This window comes from Phoxinus phoxinus (assembly GCF_949152265.1).
Source record: "Phoxinus phoxinus genome assembly, chromosome: 21".
Taxonomy (NCBI): domain Eukaryota; kingdom Metazoa; phylum Chordata; class Actinopteri; order Cypriniformes; family Leuciscidae; genus Phoxinus; species Phoxinus phoxinus.
This window is the reverse complement of record NC_136896.1, coordinates 13,222,436-13,245,649: the sequence shown is the minus strand read 5'-3', so window position 1 is coordinate 13,245,649 and position 23,214 is coordinate 13,222,436. Positions and strand designations below refer to the sequence as shown.

Sequence of the window (23,214 nt, the reverse complement as noted above, 5' to 3'; positions counted from 1 at the left end):
TTTAGATATTTTTAATGAAGTCTGAGAGTTTCTGTCCCTCCATTGAAAGTCCAGGTAACAAAAACCTACGATATATAAAGGTGATGTAAAACGAATGAATATGAATCGAGTGATTTAATCCAAGTCTTGTGAAGAGATACAATCGCTTTATATGATGAACAGACTTAAAGGGATAGTTCACCCAAAAATGACAATTAGCCCATGATTTACTCACCCTCTAGTCCTATCCCTATCCTAGGTGTATATGACATTCTTCTTTCAGACGAATACAATTAGAGTTGTATTAAAAAATGCCCTGGCTCTTCCAAGCGTTTCCAAGGGTGAGTAAATCATGGGATAATTTTTATTTCTGGGTGAACTATCCCTTTAATTTATGTTTTTTATTTACAGATGGACACTCAAGCTTCCATGTTTGCCAAATGTGATGTGTGTCAATCATTGTTTAGATGTAAATAAAAGCCTAAATTAAATCTGTTCATCATATAAAGTGATTTTAGCTCTTCACAAAATGACTTGAATTCGTGTTTCGAAGAATAACCAAAGTCTTGATAATGACAGGATTTTTATTTTTGGTTGAACTATCCCTTAAAAGCTATTGATTATACTTTCATCAGATGACTGCAGGTAGACGGCCTGATATGATCGAGAGAGGGCGGTTTTGAGAGTGCGACAGGCTCGGTTTTTCGAAAGTGCAGCAAATTTTGATGATTTCATCAGGAATTAAAGAGATAAATCCGTTTTTTTTTTCCCCTTAGAGCTTAGAGAGCAGGTTAAACTCGGGGCAAAACGACAGAACCACAACCTCCACGGCACAAACTGTGACTGAAATCTGGGCAAACCAAATCTCTTCTGCAGCAGAGCTTGTGCTGTTCTTCATGTCCTAATTCCTGTATTCAGGAAGAGGACTAAGACCGGCAGTGCTGATCTGGCACCGGGTCCGCAGTGTCCCTGACGATCTAGATCACTGTGAAGAGAAAAATAAAACAGGCCTCCTATTTTGAGACGCTCTATGAATGCAGCTCGATATCTCTCTCTCTCTCCGACACCTCCATCCACCTCCACATATGCACCGCGGGGCCCGTATTTTCGCTCTCTCTCTCTGCATAATAAGATTAAGCAGTGGTTTCCTGACATTGTGGATCTGGTGCCTCTCCCAGCTCCTCTCCCCCACGCGGAGTTGATGGCGAGTGGGCGTCGAATCTCGGCTAGGCGTCGGGCCCATGTGGGGTCTGCGTGGGTCGCTCGGGGATGTGCTGCACTGGCAGGAAATTGTTTGAAAAGGAATTATAAAACCCAAGCAGTTTCCCTGCCAACTCTCTGCCACCCTCCATCCTTAGAGACAACAAAAAGAGGCAGAGAGCAGGAAGTTAGTGAGCGCGTGTGCGAGGGGCCCATCCCTGTAGAGAGAGATTCACAGAGGGAATCTATTACCGGGATCGTGAACTTTGGCATCAGCTGATAAAAGTACAGGTGATGTTGAATGAGATGTTTACGGAGCATGTTCACAAAGTCAGTGGATAATGTGCTTCTGGATGAATCCGTCCTCCTTTCGTGCTGAGATGCTGTCCTCTGATTGGTTGCTTTTGTGTTTTCTCTCTACAGATCGACTTGGAGCCTGAGGGGAAAGTGTACGTCATCATTGATCTGTCGGGATCCTCCAGTGAAGGTGAGACTCTTGAGTCCACAGCAAATTAACACAAGAAGCTGACAGAATTGTATGTGTGATGTCAGGCACGCAAAGAAATGGCTGACAATTTTTTTTTTCTTTTCTTTATATAATTATACACTAACGTACAAAAGTTTAGGGTCATTCAACAGACATGAATCCTTTTATTTCTTTCTCAACAAGAACACATTAAAGTGATCAAAACTGACATTTATAATGTTTTCTATTTTCATTTTAAATGTTCTGTTCATCAAAAAAAAAAAACTTAATAAAAATGTATCACAGTTTCTACAAAATTATTAAGTGCAACTGTTTTTAAATTGATAATAATAAGACATTTTTCTTGATAAAACAAAATGTATTCAGTGCCATATCAGAATTATATCAGCATATCAGAATGATTTCTAAAGGATCACGTGACACTGGAGTGATGATGCTGAAAATTCAGCTTTGCCATCACTTGAATAAATTACTAATTAATATATATATAAATATAATTAATTTAATTCAACTGAATTTATTTTAAATTGCATAAATATTTTACAATATTACAAAATAAATAAAAGACTCAAACATAAAAAAAAATCTGAAGTTAATATATAAAATGTTGAATATTTAGTTTAATTTTATGTTAAACAGACTAATGTTAAGTAAAACAGAATAAAATGAATTATTATGACACAATTTACTCCATTTTAAAGGAAAATGGCATCCAAAGACAAAAACTGCATGTGACAAAAAAAAAAAAAAACATTTGTTTTGTGCTATCACTGACAACTGAATAGTAATGATCTGAGAACTGGTTTGTCTGTCCTGATGGTGGGCGTTTGATAGATTCATGAAATCCTCTTGGTTTTGTTATGCATCATTAGTGCATCAAGAGAAAGGCCTGTGCCAAGATACTTATGAGTGTGTGTGTGTGTGTGTGTGCGGGGGCTGAAGCTGTTCTTTCCTGGGTGTGTATATCGAGCATATGTTCTGAGAGCCCACTCACAGACCTGAGGCTGGTGCTGGGAGATACCTTTCTCCAGTTGAGGTTAACTAATGCAGACTCAAATCAGAAATGCTGGGCTGTGATACAGGAATAGCTTTGTTTAATTCCCCACTCCGGTTATAACTGACTGGATGCATTAATGGAGATGATCATGACAGATAATCTTCATTGAATAACAATTCAATCAAAATTCTGACAAAGGAGTGTTCCTGTGTTTTAAAGGGATAGTTCACCCAAAAATTACAATTCTGTTATTATTTACTCACGCCATTACAAAACCATATGACTTTTGATAACACTTTACAATAAGGTGTCATTACCGGTAGTTAAATGTATTAACTAAAAATGAATAAAACACTTGATACAGTATGTATTCATCTTTATTAATGTTAGATCAAATAAATACAGTTGTTTATTGTTTATGTTAGTTCACTGTGCATTAGCTAATGTTAACAAATACAACTTTTGATGTTAACAACGTATTAGTTTAAATTAACATTAATTTAGATTAATAAATGCTTTAGAAGTATTGTTCATTCTTTATTCATGTTAGTTAACTTATGTTAACTAATAAAACCTTATTGTAATGTGTTACTGACTTTTTTCATCCTATTGGGCAACTGCAGCTATCAAATCACATTCTGACGTGTGTATCTTCCAACTTGGCAGATCAGTCCATGTTGCACAAGGTTTGACTTCAAGGATATCAAAAGCAAATGAGATGCATACATTTCAGGGAATCAGGATTTTGAAGTCAAGTCATGCTATGTTATTTCTTGTCAGAAATACAATTTGATAATGGTATTATAATTTTTTTAGCTACAGTTGAACATTGCAATGCCTGTATCCAGAATTTCTTAGCTCTTTTGTTCAATTTATGGTCAAGACTAGACTACAGTCACCATTTTTTCCCATTCATCTGTATAAGAGTGGACCGTCATAATAACACAAAGTTACTGTATTGTATGGTTTCAGAAAACCTTGAACAAAAGAGTTATTATATTTTTTTGTAAATTTTTTGTAGCTTAACGGCACTTTTATGACAAATAATAATAGTCTGCTAAATTTGCTTTTTTTTTTTTTTTTTTTCAACAATATCTTTATTTTCAAACATAAAAACATTACATAAACTCAAAAAACTCTTGCCCCACAACCCACAGAACTTTGTCCATCAGACTATCCAAAACATGACATCATAACATAAATAACTAATACAAATAAGAAACTAAAAAAAAACCCAAAAGGAAACATAAATGTACAATAAAATAGTAAAACAAGTACTACATAAAAATATATATAAATAAATAATAAACTAAATAAAAAAAGAAATATATATATAAAAATAATTATTTAATGGAGAGAATAAGTACAAAACCTACCATGCACAGTTCTCACTAGTATGCACTACACATGAATTAATAAACATTTTCCAAGTGAACTGCAGGTTACTTATGGATCATCCCCAGACATCTCCACCAAACGAGATAAGTCTTTATTAGCAAGAAAGTTACTAAAGGGGCCCCAAATGCTATCAAAAAGTGGTAGCTTTCCTCTGATTGCATAAGTGATCTTTTCTAAGGGCAGAGTTGCTATTAATTCAGAAAGCCATCTACCTATCCTTGGTCTAGCCACCTCTTTCCAGGCAGTAGCAATAACTCTTTTGGCCAGCAACAAACCTATATCTAAAAATATTCTATGCTTCTTTCTTATGTTACCGTTAGCTGGATAGATACCCAATAGAAACATTTTGGGTTCTAAATGTATTTTTATCTCTAAAATTTCCTCAATACACTGTTTCACTTCTCCCCAAAATTCTTTTATTTGAGAACATTGCCACAAACAATGGAAGATCGTGCCCTTCTCCTTGTCACATTTTATGCAAACATCCGGTATGTCGTTATTAAATTTGTTAAGTTTAACTGGGGTCATATAAGAACGCATTAACCAGTTGTACTGCAAAAGTTTTAAACGTGAGTTCACAGTTTGTCTTTGTGCCTTGATACACGCCCTTTCCCACTCCTCAATGGAGATATTCTCCTGTAGGTCCTCTCTCCAGGACTCAAGTTTATGTACTGAGGATTCTGAGGATTCACCTACCAGTTTATTATATATTTTGGAAATCACTCCCCCTCCCTGACAGTCCCTCACCATCATTTCTTCGAACTTTGATAGGCTAGGAATGGACAGGGACTGATTTTGTTGAGTTCTGATAAAATCTCTCAGTTGTAAATATCTGAAAAACTGGCTGCGAGGTATGTTGTGCTTGACTACAATTTCGTCAAAAGACATCAGATGTGTATCGTCAGGACTATAAAGATCTCCTATTTTTTGTAACCCCTGCTCAGCCCAAATTTTAAACCCCCCCTCACTCCCTCCTGGGGGGAAGAGATCATTTCCCCATATCGGACTAAATACTGAGAGCGAGTCAGCTACTTGGAGATATTTCTTGACCTGTTGCCACACGCTAATCATATTTTTAGCCATAGGATTCTTGGTGATAATTTTAAGTTTCTTAAACTTAGCTGAGTACAGGTAAATGGGCAAAGGCAGCTTCAATGTATCGCCTTCCATTTCTCTCCAAAGTGGCACATTCTCCTCAGAATAGTAGAACATCATTGTTCTTAGTTGCGCCGCCCAGTAGTACCATAATGGATTTGGGCATTTAAGCCCACCTCTATCATAAGGCAAGTACAACAATGAAAGGCGCTGTCTGGAGCGTCTATTGTTCCATAGAAACTTAATGAAAAGTGTCTTCAGCTGAGAAAATAAATTGCTTGGTGGAGGCAAAGGCAAATTTTGAAACAAATACAACAGTTTAGGAAGTACATTCATTTTGAGAGTATTTATTTTCCCCATTAACGACATTGGTAAAGCAGCCCATCTATCTAAAGAAGTTGAGATCCCTTGCATAACTGGTCTATAATTACTTTCTATGATATTGTTAAGCAATGGGACAATTTGAATGCCTAAATAAGAGAAGCAATTGACAACCTTAAATTGTGATACTACATTAGTTGGATTTTCCCTGTCTACTTGGTTTAATAACATAATGGATGTTTTAGACTTATTGATCTTATAACCTGAGATCTTGCCGAAGTTTCTAATCAAATCTAGCAAAGCCGGGATGGATTTGTTGGTATTTTTGAGAAAAACAATTATGTCGTCTGCATATAAAGCTAAACGATGCTCCGTCTGTCCTATAGTTATTCCAGAAATGCTATCATGTGACCTCACTGCAATTGCAAGGGGTTCAATTGCCATAATGAACAGCAATGGAGACAAAGGGTCCCCTTGCCTACACCCTCTCTTTATATTTATAATTTTTGAGATATTACTGTTAGTTAAAATTTGTGCATATGGTTCCTTATAAAGTAATCTTATCCAATTACAAAATGTCTCCCCCAAACCAAAGCGAGCCAAAATCTCAAACAAATAAGACCATTCCACTCTGTCAAATGCTTTTTCAGCATCGAGTGACAGTAAAGCAGTATCTGGGGCCTCCTTCTGATGATAAAGAATATTTAAGATCCTTCTGACATTATGGAAGCCTTGTCTGCCCCGGATAAACCCGTTCTGGTCCCTCCCAATTATTGTAGTTATTATGTCTTCGATTCTTTTTGCTAAAATCTTACAAAGTATTTTCAAATCTGCATTTAGCAGGCTAATAGGTCTCCAGTTTTCACATTTGTTAGTTGGTTTACCTGCCTTTGGGAGCAGAGTAATTAATGCTCCTCTTAATGATGACGGCAAGGTACCATTTCGGAAGGACTCTGTAAACATTTCAAAAATTGGAGTTAACAATTTATTTTTAAATTTTTTATAGATTTCAATTGGAAGACCATCAGGCCCGGGAGTTTTCCCTGCTTTAATACTGTCAATTGCTAAGGATATTTCCTCTACAGTGATATCTTTTTCCAAATTTGCTTTAAGAATTTCTGGTATCTTGGGTATATTTATACTATTTAAAAAAACTTTAAGTTCAGAATTGACATTCATCATTTCAGAACTATAAAGACCCTCATAAAATGTCCTGAAGGTTTCATTAATCTCTGTTGGATCTACAATGGGTTCTCCTTGATCGCTCAGAAGTGAGACTATAACTTTTTCGTTCTGTAGCTGCTTAAGACGCCAAGCAAGAACTTTCCCCGGTTTTTCACCCTGATCGTAGAAAGATTGCTTAAGTCGCAACAGACTGGCCACAGCTCTTGATGCAGATAATTCGTTATATTGTGCTCTAAGCAGCAATAGCTTTTGATGAGATTCTGTTGACCTTGTTTGATAATATTCATTTTCCATTTCCGTTATATTTGTCTCTAAATTTTTTGCCTTTTCAAAAGTCGATCTAGCTTTAGAGCTTGTGATGCTAATTATTTGACCTCTAATATAAGCCTTGAAGGCCTCCCATCTTGTACTTGCTGAAGTTTCTGTTGTATTAGTTTCAAAATAGAACCCGATTTGTTCATCCAGAAAAGAGACAAAGCCGGGGTCAGTCAGCCACTTTTGTTGGCAACGCCAAATCCTAGCATCTTTAATTAGCTTTGAGTCTTGATATACCAATGAATTGGGAGCATGATCTGAAATTAGGATAGCATCATAAGTACAATCCTTGATTTTGTGCCTTAACTCTGCAGATATCAAGAAGAAATCAATTCTTGAATAGGACTTGTGTGTACCGGAGTAACACGAAAACTTTAAATCGTCAGGATTTTCTTCCCTCCAGATATCTATTAGATTCAATTCTTTCATAAAGTGATATATAGTTACTCTGCTACGACTGTGAGAATCTACAGCTCCAGAGCTCCTATCCTTTACCGGATCTAATGCACAATTAAAATCGCCCGCCACCACACATTTCCCAGGAAGATTGGATAAAATAAGAAAAAAGTTTTGAAAAAAGTTGGGATCATCTATATTTGGTGCATAGATGTTCGCCAAGATAATTTGCTCTTTTAGTATAATTCCTTGAATAATAAGGTATCGTCCAAATTTGTCGTTGATAACCTTATTCACCTGGAGTGGTATTGACTCATGCACCAAAATAGTGACACCCCTAGCCTGAGAGTTAAACGATGCAGAAAAAACCCTGCCTCTCCACCTCCTCCTGATTCTCAAATCCTCATTGTACATCAGGTGTGTTTCTTGAAGAAACACAATATTAGACTGCATTAATTTGATCCTGTTCATGACTTGTTTAGTTTTCTTAAGTTTTCGTAACCCCCTGCAGTTCCATGATGTAATTTTAATTTTTATCTCACTAGACATTTTGCATAGTTTGTATAGTTGTACTCCCCAAACCTTTAAGATGATTGTAAAAAATAAAAAATGAAACAAACAAAAAACTAAAATAAATAATCCTACTGATGAACACTATACTCAAACCAACACCCATATTCAGGACACTTAGCCTGAAACCCTCCCCTTATAATCTTAAGACTTCCAGATAGCTGTTAACTGTTAACCTGAGGTTAAGACAGTATCACTGAGCTAGCAAAAGATAAACAACTAATAACATTAATCTTACGCTCCATGCTACCATAATTGAACATTACAAATATCTTTCATAAACCTCCTTTTACCATGAACTAAATCAATTTTAACTCTGTGAAGGCACCATATTGTTCTAAGAGAATCCGAACCCAATAGAAATACGGTAGTATAATCACAATTACCTTAAAATTAAATAAGGCATACAGCTTACCTCTTAATATTATTTATAAAAAAAAATAAAAAAAAAAGGAAATACCTAAAGCGCTTATTAACATAACTTAACAGTGACTATAAACTCTGAGAAAAAGCCTTAAACATAACTTTACTAAACAAAGATATATATTTAACCTTGTAGTTTGCGTTAGCTCGGCTCAGTCATGTGCCATTAATTTCACATCCTCTGATATCTTCTCATCGTTTACTCATAATTCAGTCCGGTCCCCCTTCTGACCTGATCCGTTTGATGAAATCCTCCGCCTCGACATGGTTGTTAAAGATGTGAGGCCGTTCTTTATAAGTCACCAGCAGTCGGGCAGGAGGGATGATGCCATATCGGAGACCCATTAAACGGAGCTGCCGTCTCACCTCGTCAAACTGCTTTTGCTTCTTGTGAACACCTGCCGCCACGTCTTGATAAAATCTCACTGTATGGTTCTTGTAACGCACCTCTCTTTTTGTCTTGGCTGCTTTCGTCACCAGTTCTTTATCCCTGAAGTTCAAAAACTTCATTATCAGCGTTCGGGGTGAGGGGTTGTTGTGTGCTCCTGGTCCGATTCTATGAGCCCTCTCCACTGTTAGTTTGGTGCGTCCCAACGGCAGTTCCAGTGCGTCCGGTAGCCAGCTCTCCAAAAAGGCACACGCGTCGTCCCCCTCCGCTCCCTCAGGCAAATTGACCAGCCTCAAATTGGAGCGCCTTGATCTCGTCTCCAGGTCCAGAAGTTTTTCCTCCATGTCCTTGTTTTTATTTTCTAGGACACGAACTTTTGTTTGGAGCGAGGTGACGTTATCTTCTGTTGTCGAAATCCTTGTTTCTGCCTCCGTGACACGCTCTGCACAGTCAGTGATATCTTTCCTGACACTTTCAATCGCGGACAATATGCCATCAAACCTAGTGGAAAACTCCGTTTTCATGTCGTTTATAGCAGTTAGAATGGAACCCGCCATAAGGCCGGACCCTCCCTCCGCCGTATCATTACTTTTGTCCGACGATTTTTCCTCAGGAGTTGAGCTAGCCTCGTCGGAGTCCATGGCTTCGAGGTTACCCGCGGATTTCTTGCTAACGTTAGCTATCGTAAAGTCAGATAATTTAGCTTGAAGGGTTTTATTCCGCCCCTGACCGACTTTCTTTTGTGACAACGGCATTACCCTAAGTTTATCTATAAATATGGAGGTTTTGTACCCGTTCAAGACCAATATTTAAGAAGGAATTAGTCAACAGGATAGAGGAGCAGATTAACGTGCGTTCACTCAGCTCGTCGCCATACCGGAAGTCTCGCTAAATTTGCTTTAAAAAAAAATAAAGTAAACCATACGGTTTTGGAATGACATGAGGGTGAGTAAATGGTGACCAAATATTTGTGTTAGATATAGCTTTATTAAAGCATGAATCATTCTTTTCATTTGACAGATTATTGGTGTTTCGACACACCAGGCTTCATCAATGAGCTGTGATAATAGACCTGCAAATGTGTACGTTTACGCGCAAATGCAAGGGGCAACAAACAACAACACAGCGCCCACACAAAGGCGCATCCACACACAGTCGCAACGGACAATAAAATGCACACATTCAAGCTCTGTGTCTAAATAATAGTTGTGTTGTCTGGATGTTGCGTTAATCACAGGCCTCTTTTCAAAGGTGTCAGTAAACTGAGGATGAGCTTGGCTGGAGATCACTTAATTCTAGCGTCTCCGTGCAAACAGTCAGTTAGTGCTAATGTGCGACTTTGCTCTGGGAATAAATGAGAGCTCAGCATCCCTCCAGTTTATATCCAGTGGTCTGAGCAAAGCCTTGTTCTGTGTTATTGTACATACATCTATTGATCTCTAGTTGATCTTTCATATTGATCCAAAGCACTGCTTGTTCTGACCTGTCAGGGTGGGGTGATTTGACATGCATGAGAATCCCAACAACAAAAATAAAGAGCACGTCAGTCCAGTATATTAGTAGAGACTGATAAAATATCAATAGATATTTACACTCTTAAGAACTCCAAGAATGTATCAAAATGTATTAAAAGCTCCCTATTAGATCATGAGTAGTGTTGGGAACCATTAATAATAATTTGTTACATTTATATAATGCTTTTCTCGTCACTCAAAGCACTTTACATATGGAAAGGGGAATCTCCTCAACCACCACTAATGTGCAGCATCCACCTGGATGATTCAACAGCAGCCATAGGGTACCAGAACACCCACCACACACCAACTTATTGGTGGAGAGGAGACAGTGATGAAGCCAGTCAGTGTATATATGAGGATGATTAGGAGGCCATGATGATGGACAGAGGCCGATGGGCAAATTTGGCCTGAATGCCGGGGTTACACCCCTATTCTTTTTCAAAAGAAATCCTGGGATTTTTTTATGACCACAGAGTCAGTATAGTCCCCATGACTATAATGGGGTGTTAGGACCCACACAGACCACAGGGTAAGCACCCCCTGCTGCGAGACAACCAAGAACCAGTTCTAATTAAGAACATTTAAAGAAGCACATTATTTTCATGACGTTCTCTTGGTAATGGTTCTCGCACTGCATACCAAAAATACCCTGCATTACTATCCAGCATAAAACCATTTTAGTGAATCAGTAACATACAGCGTGACCAGTGAAATCCGATCGCCAAGCTAATGTCTATGAGCTCCTTTAAGTATATCAAAAGCAAACTGCTTAACCAGTGAGGTTTTACTCTCTAGTGACTGGCTCTTGTGAACTGGTTATTTTAGTGAATCAAACAGAAAAAGCTTGACAAGTGAAGTTTGACTCTTAAAGGCCCACTGAAGTGCCTTGGAAGTTGGCATTGTATACAAATATACTTATTGCATTGACGTAATTTTCACTGAAACAGGAAGCTAAGGCGGGACATATTGAATGGCTCCTCCCCCTTTTCAAATAGCCAATAGCATTTAGTTTAACTCACAGACTGCAAGTTGTACTTGACAGCGCCATGGAAGCGAATCCGAGCGCTGGTGATACATTGGATTCAATCATCAATCTCAATCTTTAATCTCTTTAAATTCTGATCGTCTGCCTAGTTTTTATTGTTCATCAGCTGGAAAAAATTGTTCTGAAAGGGATTCAACTGTTATTGTTCCTCTGTGTTGTTATCGTTACAGCTGTGATGTGGACCTCCCTATTCTCACAGAATTTGAACGATTATGAAAACTCTATTTCATTTATCGTCCTTTATATATAATGATAAAGGAGTGAAGTATGCTACCACATTTGGTTTCTTTGTTGATTTGAACAAAGAACAAACTTGAAATGATCTCAGCATTTGGCAACACAATTGCATTTCTGTTTTTCAAAATTTTCTTCCTCAAATTCAAAAGAATAATTATTGGAATGGAATTTCAAAGAACCAGAATCATTTGGAGGAATCGGAGCACAAATATTATTTTAAATGTTTTTTGTACAAATCCCTCCTCATGACCTTTGATCTTTGCTGCCATGGAGAGCATACCACAAATAGCAGGTGAGAGCAGTTTTTGGTACCTAGAGGTGGGAGAGTGTTGTCTTGTATCCACAAACTGACCCAATCAATGAGTCTTACACACACAAACTTACACAAAGAGACTCTCTTTGGATATGAAGGGCAGTTGAGCTATTTTCAGTGGCACCTCTAGCTACGCAGACCAGAATAGCTCCGGCACTGCAGCGTCCTTGCTTTCTGTAAAATTACCCACGTTCCTACCTGCCTGCCCCATGTCCCACTAGGCTCTTTTGTGTTACAACCAATTCAAAACGCTAAGTTTCATTGCTGTTTACAGACTGCGCTGGTCACAGATGTTTCATTCGGATAAATGAAATATATTTCTGTCTGTTCCACTGCCTGAGTGCATTTATATACATATAAATCTTGAGATATTGAAAAGTAATGGGAGCAATAAAGTATCCCGACTCCCACCTGCTTTGCGTAAGTTTGTCCCTTTTGCCGTTATCAGCTCACCCTTCTGATGAGAGGTGACAGACGCTGTGCTTCTATCTTTACCCTCCTCTATTTATAGTGATCCTCTCATCAGCCAAATGTATTCCTCCTTTCTCAGGATTCTGACTCATCCCACCATTCAATACATTTAACCATATTAAAGGATAACCAACAAAAAAGGAATAAGTTGTGTGTGTGTGTGTGTGTGTGTGTGTGTGTGTGTGTGTGTGTGTGTGTGTGTGTGTGTGTGTGTGTGTGTGTGTGTGTGTGTGTGTGTGTGTGTGTGTGTGTGTGTGTGTGTGTGTGTGTGTGTGTGTGTGTGTGTGTGTGTGTGTGTGTGTGTGTGTGTGTGTGTGTGTGTGTGTGTGTGTGTGTGTGTGTGTGTGTGTGTGTGTGTGTGTGTGTGTGTGTGTGTGTGTGTGTGTGTGTGTGTGTGTGTGTGTGTGTGTGTGTGTGTGTGTGTGTGTGTGTGTGTGTGTGAGAAAGATGGCAATAGCAGAAATTATTGTTTTTATGGGGACATTGTTTGATCACCATTAAGGGAAAAAACCTTATAAATCATACTAAGTGATGTTTTATGAAAATCTAAAAATGCAGAAAGTTTTCTGTGATGGGTAGGTTTAGTGGTAGGGTTAGTATAAGTGTTTAAATATACAGTTTGTACATTATCAAAATCATTATGGAAAGTCCTCATAAAACTGTGTGTGTGTGTACACCTCTACGGAGTGGAAACGTTTTTTGTCAGGTGAAGCATGTCAGTTGTTCAGGATTTACTGTCTGAAAATAGCAGGTGGGACTGAGCCATGGATTAACAGACAGACAGACAGACACACACCTTATAGGCGAGACAAAACAATGGCAGCATGTGAAAAAGTTTATATAACAAATATTTATACACTACTGTTCAAAGTTTATGGTCGGTAAGATTTTTTTTTTAAAGGAAATCATATTTTTTTCCCACAAAGATTCCTTAAATTGATTAAAAGTGACAGCAAGGCATTTATAATGTTACAAAAGATTTCTATTTTAAATGCTGTTCTTTTGAACTTTCTGTTCAAAAAAAGGTTTTCTATTTCACAATATTACTGTTTTTGCTGTATTTTATAATCAAATAAATTCAGCCTTGGTTGAGCATAAGAGACTAATTTTCAAAAATATAACATATTTTACCCAGATCTTTAGATTATGGCAGTAGTAACCTAAATGTAAAAAAGTAAATCAATATACACCAATATGTATCCAATATTGAGTGGTACTGATAAATTTAAAATATATCAGAATACCAATATACTTATATATTGTGTATCCCTAGTATAAAAGGCTGAACACTCTGAAAACCCTTGTCTTGAGTACACTTTATAAGCACATAAAAAACTATTCTATTTAGTTCGTCACATTTATTTGTATAGCGCTTTTCACAATACATTTAATTTCAAAGCAGCTTATAAATGCATGAGTCCACATTACAATGTAGAGTAATCTGTTATCAGGAGTGACTGTCCATGTATTTCAGAAATGTACATATACAAATCATGCAGTTAGCTAACAATGTAATAATTTAACGCAGAAACAATGAGCTCATTGAAGTAATTATTACAAGTTGTGAACATAATTACAATATATAGGAAATGTAGCATTGGTGCTTTGTTGATTCAAAGTTTGCATCATCTAAAGTCCTTGACGGAGTTTGAGTCATCTCTTCACAGTGATGTGCATTCATAGCAATACGAAAAAGACCAAATATTGCCACAGCTGTCCTCTAAAAAACCCTTTAACCCCATTTCTGTCCATCTCCTTCCTGATTGGCTGTCCCCATCCACTTCCTGTTCGTCCTACACTTGAACTTTCTCTCAGGGTTCATGTGTTCACCGCTCAGTGAGTGTCAGCCTTTGGCTGCTTACCATGCAAATGTATGCAGGGCTGCTAGGAGAGGTGGAATTGGCTATTTTTATATTTCTCTCTCTCTTTTCCTTAATGAGTTTCTGTGTCTGAGGCTTCAGTGCACTAAATGTTTTCTTCAATGTTGTCTTCCTTCTCTCATCAACTTCCTCACTCCTCCCTTAAAATCCAAATCTGTCTATCTGCTTGTTGAGGGGATCTTCTGCGGTCGCTGCGTGTGTTTGTTCAGCGGGGCGGCCCAGGCTCTGAGATGGTTTAGATTGCAGGGGTTGCCATGGAAACGAGCCTGTGCGCTCACACTTATAGATGGATAGAGTGGGTGAGAGGTCTGAGAGCAGGAGAGAAAGAAAGAGAGATGGAGTGAAGGGTGAAAGAGTGGACAAGGTCATAATCTGAGCAATGACGTTGCCGTTGTGAAGAGTTTTCGGATTAGTTGGCATAACCTCACACAGACGTTTGTCATTTAAATCCAGCTCGGTATGCGTGGCATTATGAAAACTCAATATTATGTTCGATAATATCTCTTCTAGGTGTTGGGGCTCTGAAAGACTCACTGTTGATCTTGATGCATTTCCCTTCCTGCGATCAAGGACCCTCAACGGAATAATCTGCACTCATTTTGTTAGAGAGATAGAGAGTCATGTGACAGATGGCTAGTTAGATAACATCTCAGATCACTACGTCACTGTGGCTCAGTAATACTGTAGGACTGTGATATCACCTGCCAAGCTTACCAGATACAACACTCTTGTGACTCAAATACATGACTGAAGGAATCTTTCATACATACATGGTGAAAGTAGACCTTTCAAAAGTTTGGGGTCAGTTCCAATGTTGCTAATATATAATATAACAGTTGTCCTGCTTCCTATTTTTGTGATAACTGTAATCATTTTTTTTTTCAGGATTCCTAGATGGATAGAAAAGTCAAAAGAACCGCATTTATTTTAAATGGAAATCTTTTGTCACATTATAAAAGTCGTTACTGTCACTTATGATCACTTTAAGGCATACTTACTCAATAAAAGTAAGTATGCCTTAAAGTGGCATACTTTTTTTTTTTTAAAGTACTGACTCCAAACTTTTGAACAGTAGTGTATTCTGTATTCCTTATTCAATTGGATGATGTGCTCTTTGTGTACGTTGTAGCCACTTATCGTGAAAATTACACTCGACTTAAGTTCTAAGCATTTCTAAGCATATTTATTTTGCCACTTATATTAAAAGGCTACTCTATTCACACAGCAGGAGAGTAGCTAAGTACACTTGCAGTGTGTTGAGCCTATTTTTGCTGTCCATTGTGTGCTGAACTAATAATTGAAAATACACTGTTAACCTATTCATTAACTCAATCTTTTACTATATGCTTTTATGAAGCAACATAAAGTACTGCGTGAACTGCTCACACTCAATACAGGTTACGTGCACATTGACAAGCACAAAGAGCCGTTTCTCTTCAGTTAATCTGACTGAGTCCAGATGATTTTATAACAGATTATAGCTTTTGCAATTTGGGGTTTGAGTTCCATTCTGTGTTGATGAATTACTGTGCGTTTGGTTCGCCATCTCATGTAAATTACATTTTGCAACGATCAATTTGTAATAACTCTGAGTGACCAAGTTCTCATGTATTTCTTTAATAACTACTATAAATCATACATGAAATGCATGTTACCTAATAGTCTAAATAGCTTGAGTCTCTAACTCTTCTGTTGAAAAGACCAGCATTGCCAACATACAGTGTGTTGTGTTTTGTTCTGCAACATGGGTTGCTGGTATGCTGTTTTTTAGCCTTCTGAACAGTTTAACCACACTTTAAAACCGTATGAAATGAAACTCAATTGAGTTCATTCACTCAAATTTTACTGAAACCAAAAAATTTAAAATATTGCGGAATCACATAATAGCTTTAATATGCAATGAATGTTCCGTACTATATATTTAAAGGTATTTTATATTTCTATACATTACTCGAATATTATATTGAAAGTTCATTATACTTAAGAGAAAAGAATACATGACCGTATAATATCTAATAATTTTATTCAACTAAACTGAGTGAGTTACAACAGATGTCTAGTTCCCAGCCTGTTTTGAATTAGACTGAATGAGGAGCATAATTGAATTAAGTGTTATTTTGTGTGTGTTTGCACTATACTAATATAGGGAGAGATGCGTTAGTGTTTAACTAACACACTCACCCCAAAACGTCACATACTGACGGGTCTTGACCATACGGCAACATACGACGAAAAGGGTACCCTTTAACGTCCATGTGTGACGATTCGGGTATGGTTGGGTTTAGGTATGGGTTAGGGTACCGCTAGGAGGCGCTGCTGGTGCGCTTATGTCTGCGTCTCATATTGACGTTAGGGGTACCCTTTTCGTCGTATGTTGACGTATGGTCAAGACTCAAGACCCGTCAGTATATGACGTTTTGGGGTGAGACCGGGCTGGTTTAACCCCTTAAGGGTGTTAGGGTGCACCCCCCTTTTTTTAATAGACATGAAAATGCACATTCCGAACTTAAATGGTTGTAATTAGGGCTGTAAACGATTAATTGCATCCAAAATAAAAGCATGTATATATTTGAGAAATATTTGCATTTATATACTGCATATATATTTTTATATTATAAATAACACATTTTTCTTAAATATATACATGCATGTGTGTGTATTTATATATACAAAATAATTATACACAATACACACACATATATTATGTAAACACAAAATTTTATTTTTGGATGCGATTAATCGCGATTAATCATTTACAGCCCTAGTTGTAATTCAAGAATGCTTTGGAATATAGATGTAAGATTGGTCTTGTTTTAAAGAAGACATTTGGCAGATTTTTGTAGAAGTGAAATAAATTAAGAAAGTTAAACAGAAAAAAAAATAGAAGTTTGAGTTTATGAAAATGTTCAATGTTAAAAATTTAATTATTCATATTTTATATAAAATATATATTTTCAAAAGCTGGTGGACTCTAAAAATGCAACAAAATCAAAGCCAAAAATCTGAACAAGTTGTGTTTAAAATTTTAGGTTGATATCTCAAAAAATACGCTTTCAGTAAGATTTTGTTTGGGCGCAGTACCAAACTTTTTCACTAGTTGACATTACTGCCTATATAAGGGTGCCTCCATTTCCATATGTTGTTTGAGTGATCTAAACACAAAAAGATCCCGTATGTGCATTATAGCTCGCTGCCACATCACAAATGGTGAATCTATTATTATTATTTTTATATTCAAAACATTTCCAGACCTTTTTTTCTAAAATAATTGAACTCTTGGCATGAAAACAAACGGAGGTTTCTACCATTCTTTCATGATTTTACATGTTCATCACTATTTCAAAATAAAGGTCTGAACACGCCTTAGGAGTATGGAAATATTATTGTTGCAAATTGATAAATTACGGCTCCTCTGTAATTTATTTTGAAAATCAGTCACCAAATATGTAAACTAGAGATTGTAAACTTTCAAATGATATACAGTTTGTCAAGATTAGTTTAGGTTTAGTATAGGATATTACTGTTTTAAATATGTAATGGCTGTGGGCCAATATAAGGGGATAATGTTCCTTTTATGTTGGGATGTAAAGGGGTTTCTGTTATTTTGCAGTTTTACCATTGTGGTAAAAGAGTAGAGCCAGGTCAAGGATTGGCTGTAAAACTTTTAAAAGAATATTTATGCTTTGTGTTGCTTAACTCTATACATGCAAGTCTATAGTGATAGTATCTTTTATACAATAGCACATACAGTTAACTGCAAAATATTTGAGTTAAAATGATGTTGATGCATTCAAATTGTATGAGCTAGCTTTGACAATATTTCAAATAAATTGCAATGAACATGTTTACAAAATCCAAATTTAAAGTTAATTACCTAAATGTTTTACTTTTGCCAACTTATTACGGTTTACAGTGCAAACCTTCCTTGGTCAGCCAGTTTCAACAGATAGAAGATTACGGTAGCCCACCAGTTAAACTACCACCAAACCAGCACTAACCAGTGTGCATGCTATTTTCCGGCGGTTGCTATCAACCTGCACTATTTGTCCAGCTCTAAACTCTTTAAACTTTACCTGGGATGATTAAATTGAAAGTTGTGTGGCTCATCTGCCACACATTGATCAATTTTAAGGTATGGAACTGACTGTCATTGAGTTATAAGCAGATTTGGAATCTCTCTCTCTCTCTATCCTTCTCTTTTTCTGATTGATGCCATTTTAATTGGTCCCATGCTGTGCTCTGGCTGGATTGGAGAGTGCTTGTGGGTGGCGTGTCTGGGGCTGAAGTGGCATTGGCGTGGGTGGAGGCTGCCCCAAGCTCCTCTCGGCTGTCTGACCGTGGGCGAATACAACCGTTCGGCTCAAACTCTCATCAGCTCAGCCTTCCACAAGCCAATCAGGAGAATAGTGGTGAAATATACACAAATTAAAAAAGAGGAACAGAGAGGTGTGGAAGGATGAGTATAGTGTGGATGGAAAGGAGAGACCGTGGTTTAGTGGAGCGCACGTGCACGTCGTCCCTGATCACCATGGACACAGTCACTAGGGAAAGTGTTCGTGCATTCTCACCTGCTGCATGTCATCAGACTTGAACGAGAGAGATAATGATTGTAAAGGTGTATGTCTACTGTACACCTTCATCACATGTTTCTGTTCTGAACTTCCTACAAAATGTCCCCGTAAAGATGGGAATGGACTTTTTTTTTTTTTGGTACCCATGAGGAAAACGGCTTATAAATCATACTAAATAATATAAAATGTAAACATTTTGGAAAGTTTTCTGTGATGGTAGGTTTATGGTGGGGACAGAATATACAGGTGAAACTCGAAAAATCTCTAAAGAAAGCATCATTTTGCTGCATAACTGCCTTCATGTTGGGCTGTCTAGTTAGTCAGCACGCTAGGTTTTAAAACAGAACTATTGATTTCCTCCCTGCCTCATGTTCATGTCACATTAAATACAGTGACTAGATCTATAAAGTGAATGCAGAGAGTATGAACTCCACTGTTATCATGTCTTCTCTTTCAGCGTGTCTGTGTGTGGTATACTAAGGTGAACAGTGTTGTGCTGGGAGGTATAGGTGTGTTCTGGTTAAGCCCTGCTTTTTGAGCAGATGGATAATGTATTATGTAAGCACATCTATCCCACTAATGGCCCTTTTAGCTGCCACGCTGTTCTCCTGAGCAGCTGCCCGCTCCAGAAGACAGGACGCTCTCTGATATCAGACAAAACAAGCACACAACTTGCCTCAGGAGCACCCTGACATGAGACAGAACTCGGATACACACAGACGTTCACGCACACTCTTACCGACGGTCCCCCAGGACGCTTGCAATGGTAATTGTGCTGAGCCTAGTCGCTGTATGGGGGCTGCTTGCCACCCTATGGGGATTCTTCGCTGTAATCACACCTCTGCAGAAGCTCCTCTTACAGACAGCGTTAAAATAATGCAGCCCACACATACGCTGCTGTACTGAAAGACAAGAAGTGTGGGAGGAGTTGGATGACAAGTTTATTGGAACCAAACAAGAGGGAGAAACCACTCTCTTTCAAGGAAACCACTCTCTCTCTCACACTCATTGACGGACACAGGGCACATTATGGACACCGCCACAACACACGTAGCGATGTGAATGTAATTTCACAGTTGTTTGTCTGATGAAGGAACGCTGTCCCCCTCAAAGGCATCACCTGACTGCTGGAATGCATGGAGCCGTGGTGGTGGGGTCACATGGTTGGTCAGGTGGTCCTCGGTTTCTCTCATGATCAACACACATACACAATTACTGCAGCCCTCAAACGGGGCGAAGTGAGGGGAAGAGTTGCTTGAGAATCAATGATGTGTTTGTTCACTTTCTCTGCTGGCTGGGTTAACTTTAGATCATGAGGCTTCTTGAGGAGCGTTCTGTTTGGTGGTGGCTAGGGTAGTGTGTGGTTATGTATGTGATTTATCTTTAAAGGAGAGCGTAATGTGACGTGTAATGGCAAAACAGAAGCACAAACATAATGATTGTTCTCAAACAGGTTCCCTTAAACACTCCCCCTGTCTGCTATTGGTTGAATTAACAGCCCCGCCTCATGCTCACCATTGGTTGAACCAATTTTATTATGTCAGTCTGGTGGTGATATATGAAAAAATGTCATAGCCAGTGGAAGTATAATTTAATTTAATTGAACAATTCAATTCAATAGAAATCTCTTATGCTCACCAAAGCTGCATTTATTTGGTCAAAAATACAGTTAAGTATATAGTGAAATAATGGTTATATGTATTTTATATATTTAATATATTATGTTAATGTGTGGGGGGTTTTCTGCTATGGAAAGCAGCCATTACCTTAGATTGTGTTGTGTGATCCTTCCGAAATCATTCTAATGCTGACTTGGTTATCAAGCTAAATTTTGTATTATTATCCATGTGGAAAACAGTTGTGCTGCTTTACTATTTTTTTAAGGATTCTTTGATAATTAGAAAGCTCAAAAGAACAGCTTTTGTTTGAAACAATCCTTTGTAACAATATAATTGTCTTTATTGTAACCTTTTATCAGTGAATGTGTTCTTGCTGAAAAAAGTATTCTTTTTAAAAAAAAATATTACTGACTCCCACTTTTGAATAGTAGCCATTTTTTTTTTTTTTTTTTAATCCATACAAATGTAATATAAAAGGAGAGCTATAGAAATTGTGCAATGTTCTAATGAAGTGTTATGAGTGATGATAAACTAAATGTAAACAAACAAAAAAAATCTAATTCACCTGTGTCCAACACACTTCTATTCAACTAAGTTATTGTTAAATGTCATTTTATTTTGCAGCTGCATCATCCAATGAAAATGAGGAGAGAGTGTTCCGTGAGCGCATGCGTCCACGAAAACGTCAGGGGGCGGTCCGGAGGCGCGTCCATCAGGTTAACGGTCACAAGTTTATGGCCACCTACCTGAGACAGCCCACCTACTGCTCCCACTGCAGAGATTTCATCTGGTAAGATGCGTGTTGCTCCTCACCTGTAGCCCCGTATGCCATCCATACCTACTTCTATACAGGACTATCTTTATTATAAGGTCCTTTTCACATATATAAAAGATTTATGTCATTTTCAAAGGCGAAACCTGATGCTAATCGCAGGCACTCCTCCTCCTGATTACAACAAAGGAGTTTATGTAACAAATTTTTATATTGAAAGCAAATTAGAGCCGCTGTCCTTTATGCCAGTGCGGAGGGCATTTTATAGATTAGACAGATGTTTATTTTTATCTCTGCAAACAGTTCCTCCCAGTAGTAATAACTGTTCAGTCTAACTATTTGCATGCCTGGCATACCTAGTGCATCCCTGTGGCTATACACAATGCTGCTTGTTGCCACTGACAGAATCAGCTATAGAGATTTATAGAGCCTTTAGCTGTAGACCCTCTGCTGGTCGGAAACAGAACTGCTCAATCCTGCTGTTGTTTAACACATGTATTTCTCTGTGGTTATGCAGGGGTGTGTTGGGGAAACAGGGGTATCAGTGTCAGGGTGAGTAAGACACCCTTCTCTTATGTACAGTGATAATAAAAGCAATTATAATATTTCCTGGTTTGATTTAATCTTTATTTTCAAATATCTAATTACAAAAAATTAGATATAAAAATATCTAAATATCTAGTTACAAAAAGTTGTAACACTTTACAATAAGGTCCCATTAGTTAACTTTAGTTAATGCATTATTTAACATTACATAACATTGAGCAATACATTTGTTTATTTATTCATCTTTGTCAATGTTAGGTATAAAAATACAACTTTCCATAGTTAGTTCATGTTAGCTCAGGTCCATTAAATAATATTAACAAAGATGACTTGATTTTAAATGGTTAGTTCACTCAGAAATGAAAATTCTGTCATTAATTCCTCATGTCATTCCAAGCCCGAAAGACTTTCGTTTTTTTAATCAAACTTTTTAATTAAATCTAAGAGATTTCTGTCCCTCCATTAACAGCTACGCAACTACCACTTTGACGCTTCAAAAAGTTCATGAAGTGATCGTAAAAATAATCCATATGAATTGAGCGGTTTAGTATACATTTTCTGAAGAGACTCGATGGCTTTATATGATGAACAGATTGACTTTAGGCTTTTATTCACATATAAACATACATCAACTCACACATCAGTTGTGGTAAACGGAAGCTCAAGCTTCTTCTTCTTGTTCATTTTCACTGATCAATGTTTATATTCGTGAATAAAAGCCTAAATTCAATCTGTTTATCATATAAAGCGATCGTGTCTCTTCAGAAAATTTGGAATAATCAGCTCAATTCATATGGATTTTAATTTTACTATCTTTTTATGAACTTTTTGAAGGGACAGAAAGCTCTCAGATTTCATCAAAATATCTTCATTTGTATTCTGAAGATGAACAAAAGTCTTACGGGTTTGGAACGACATGAGGGTGAGGAATTAATGATTGAATTTAACATTTTGGTTGAACTAACCCTTTAATAATGTATTAGTAAATGTTGATAAAGATAAATTATTTTAAAGTATTTTTCATGGTTAGTTCATGCTAACTAATGTAACCTTATTGCAAAGTGTTACCAAAGTAAACTTTTTGCCTATTCCTTAAATCTGTCAGTGTGTACCTGCGTGGTCCATAAGAGATGTCATGAGCTCATCATAACAAAATGCGCTGGCTTGAAGAAACAGGAAGACACTCCTGAAGAGGTCAGTACTACATTTCTCTCAAAAGACTGAGCTATGTTTGAGTTAGCATAGTACTATTTTTTGCAGTATGTATACTGCATATCATTTTATAATGTTTACAATTATCACAACAGAAAATACAGCAAGGAATATGACGTGGCTAAATTGTACCTTCTTTATACAGTGTTATCAGCCACAATTCTTCTCTCTTTCTTGTTATATATACAAACAATTTTGTTTCAATTAAAATTATTTATTTCCTAGGTGATAGCATCACACATAACATAATGAGATAATTGTACTGTAGCAAGGTCAT

The 23,214-nt window shown here is 37.3% G+C and overlaps 2 protein-coding genes across 2 annotated transcripts in view; one reads left to right on the top strand and one right to left on the bottom strand.

The window, feature by feature from the left end:
- Positions 1-23,214, bottom strand: part of six2b (SIX homeobox 2b) — a 146,035-nt gene that overhangs the window by 28,437 nt on the left and 94,384 nt on the right. The window lies entirely within an intron of this gene.
- prkcea (protein kinase C, epsilon a) overlaps positions 1-23,214 on the top strand; it is a 68,601-nt gene that overhangs the window by 12,822 nt on the left and 32,565 nt on the right. Inside the window, exons 2-5 of the mRNA XM_079595165.1 lie at positions 1,603-1,666; positions 21,032-21,197; positions 21,697-21,731; positions 22,831-22,919. Coding sequence (XP_079451291.1) covers positions 1,603-1,666; positions 21,032-21,197; positions 21,697-21,731; positions 22,831-22,919 — 354 coding nt within the window. The remainder of the gene's footprint in view (positions 1-1,602; positions 1,667-21,031; positions 21,198-21,696; positions 21,732-22,830; positions 22,920-23,214) is intronic.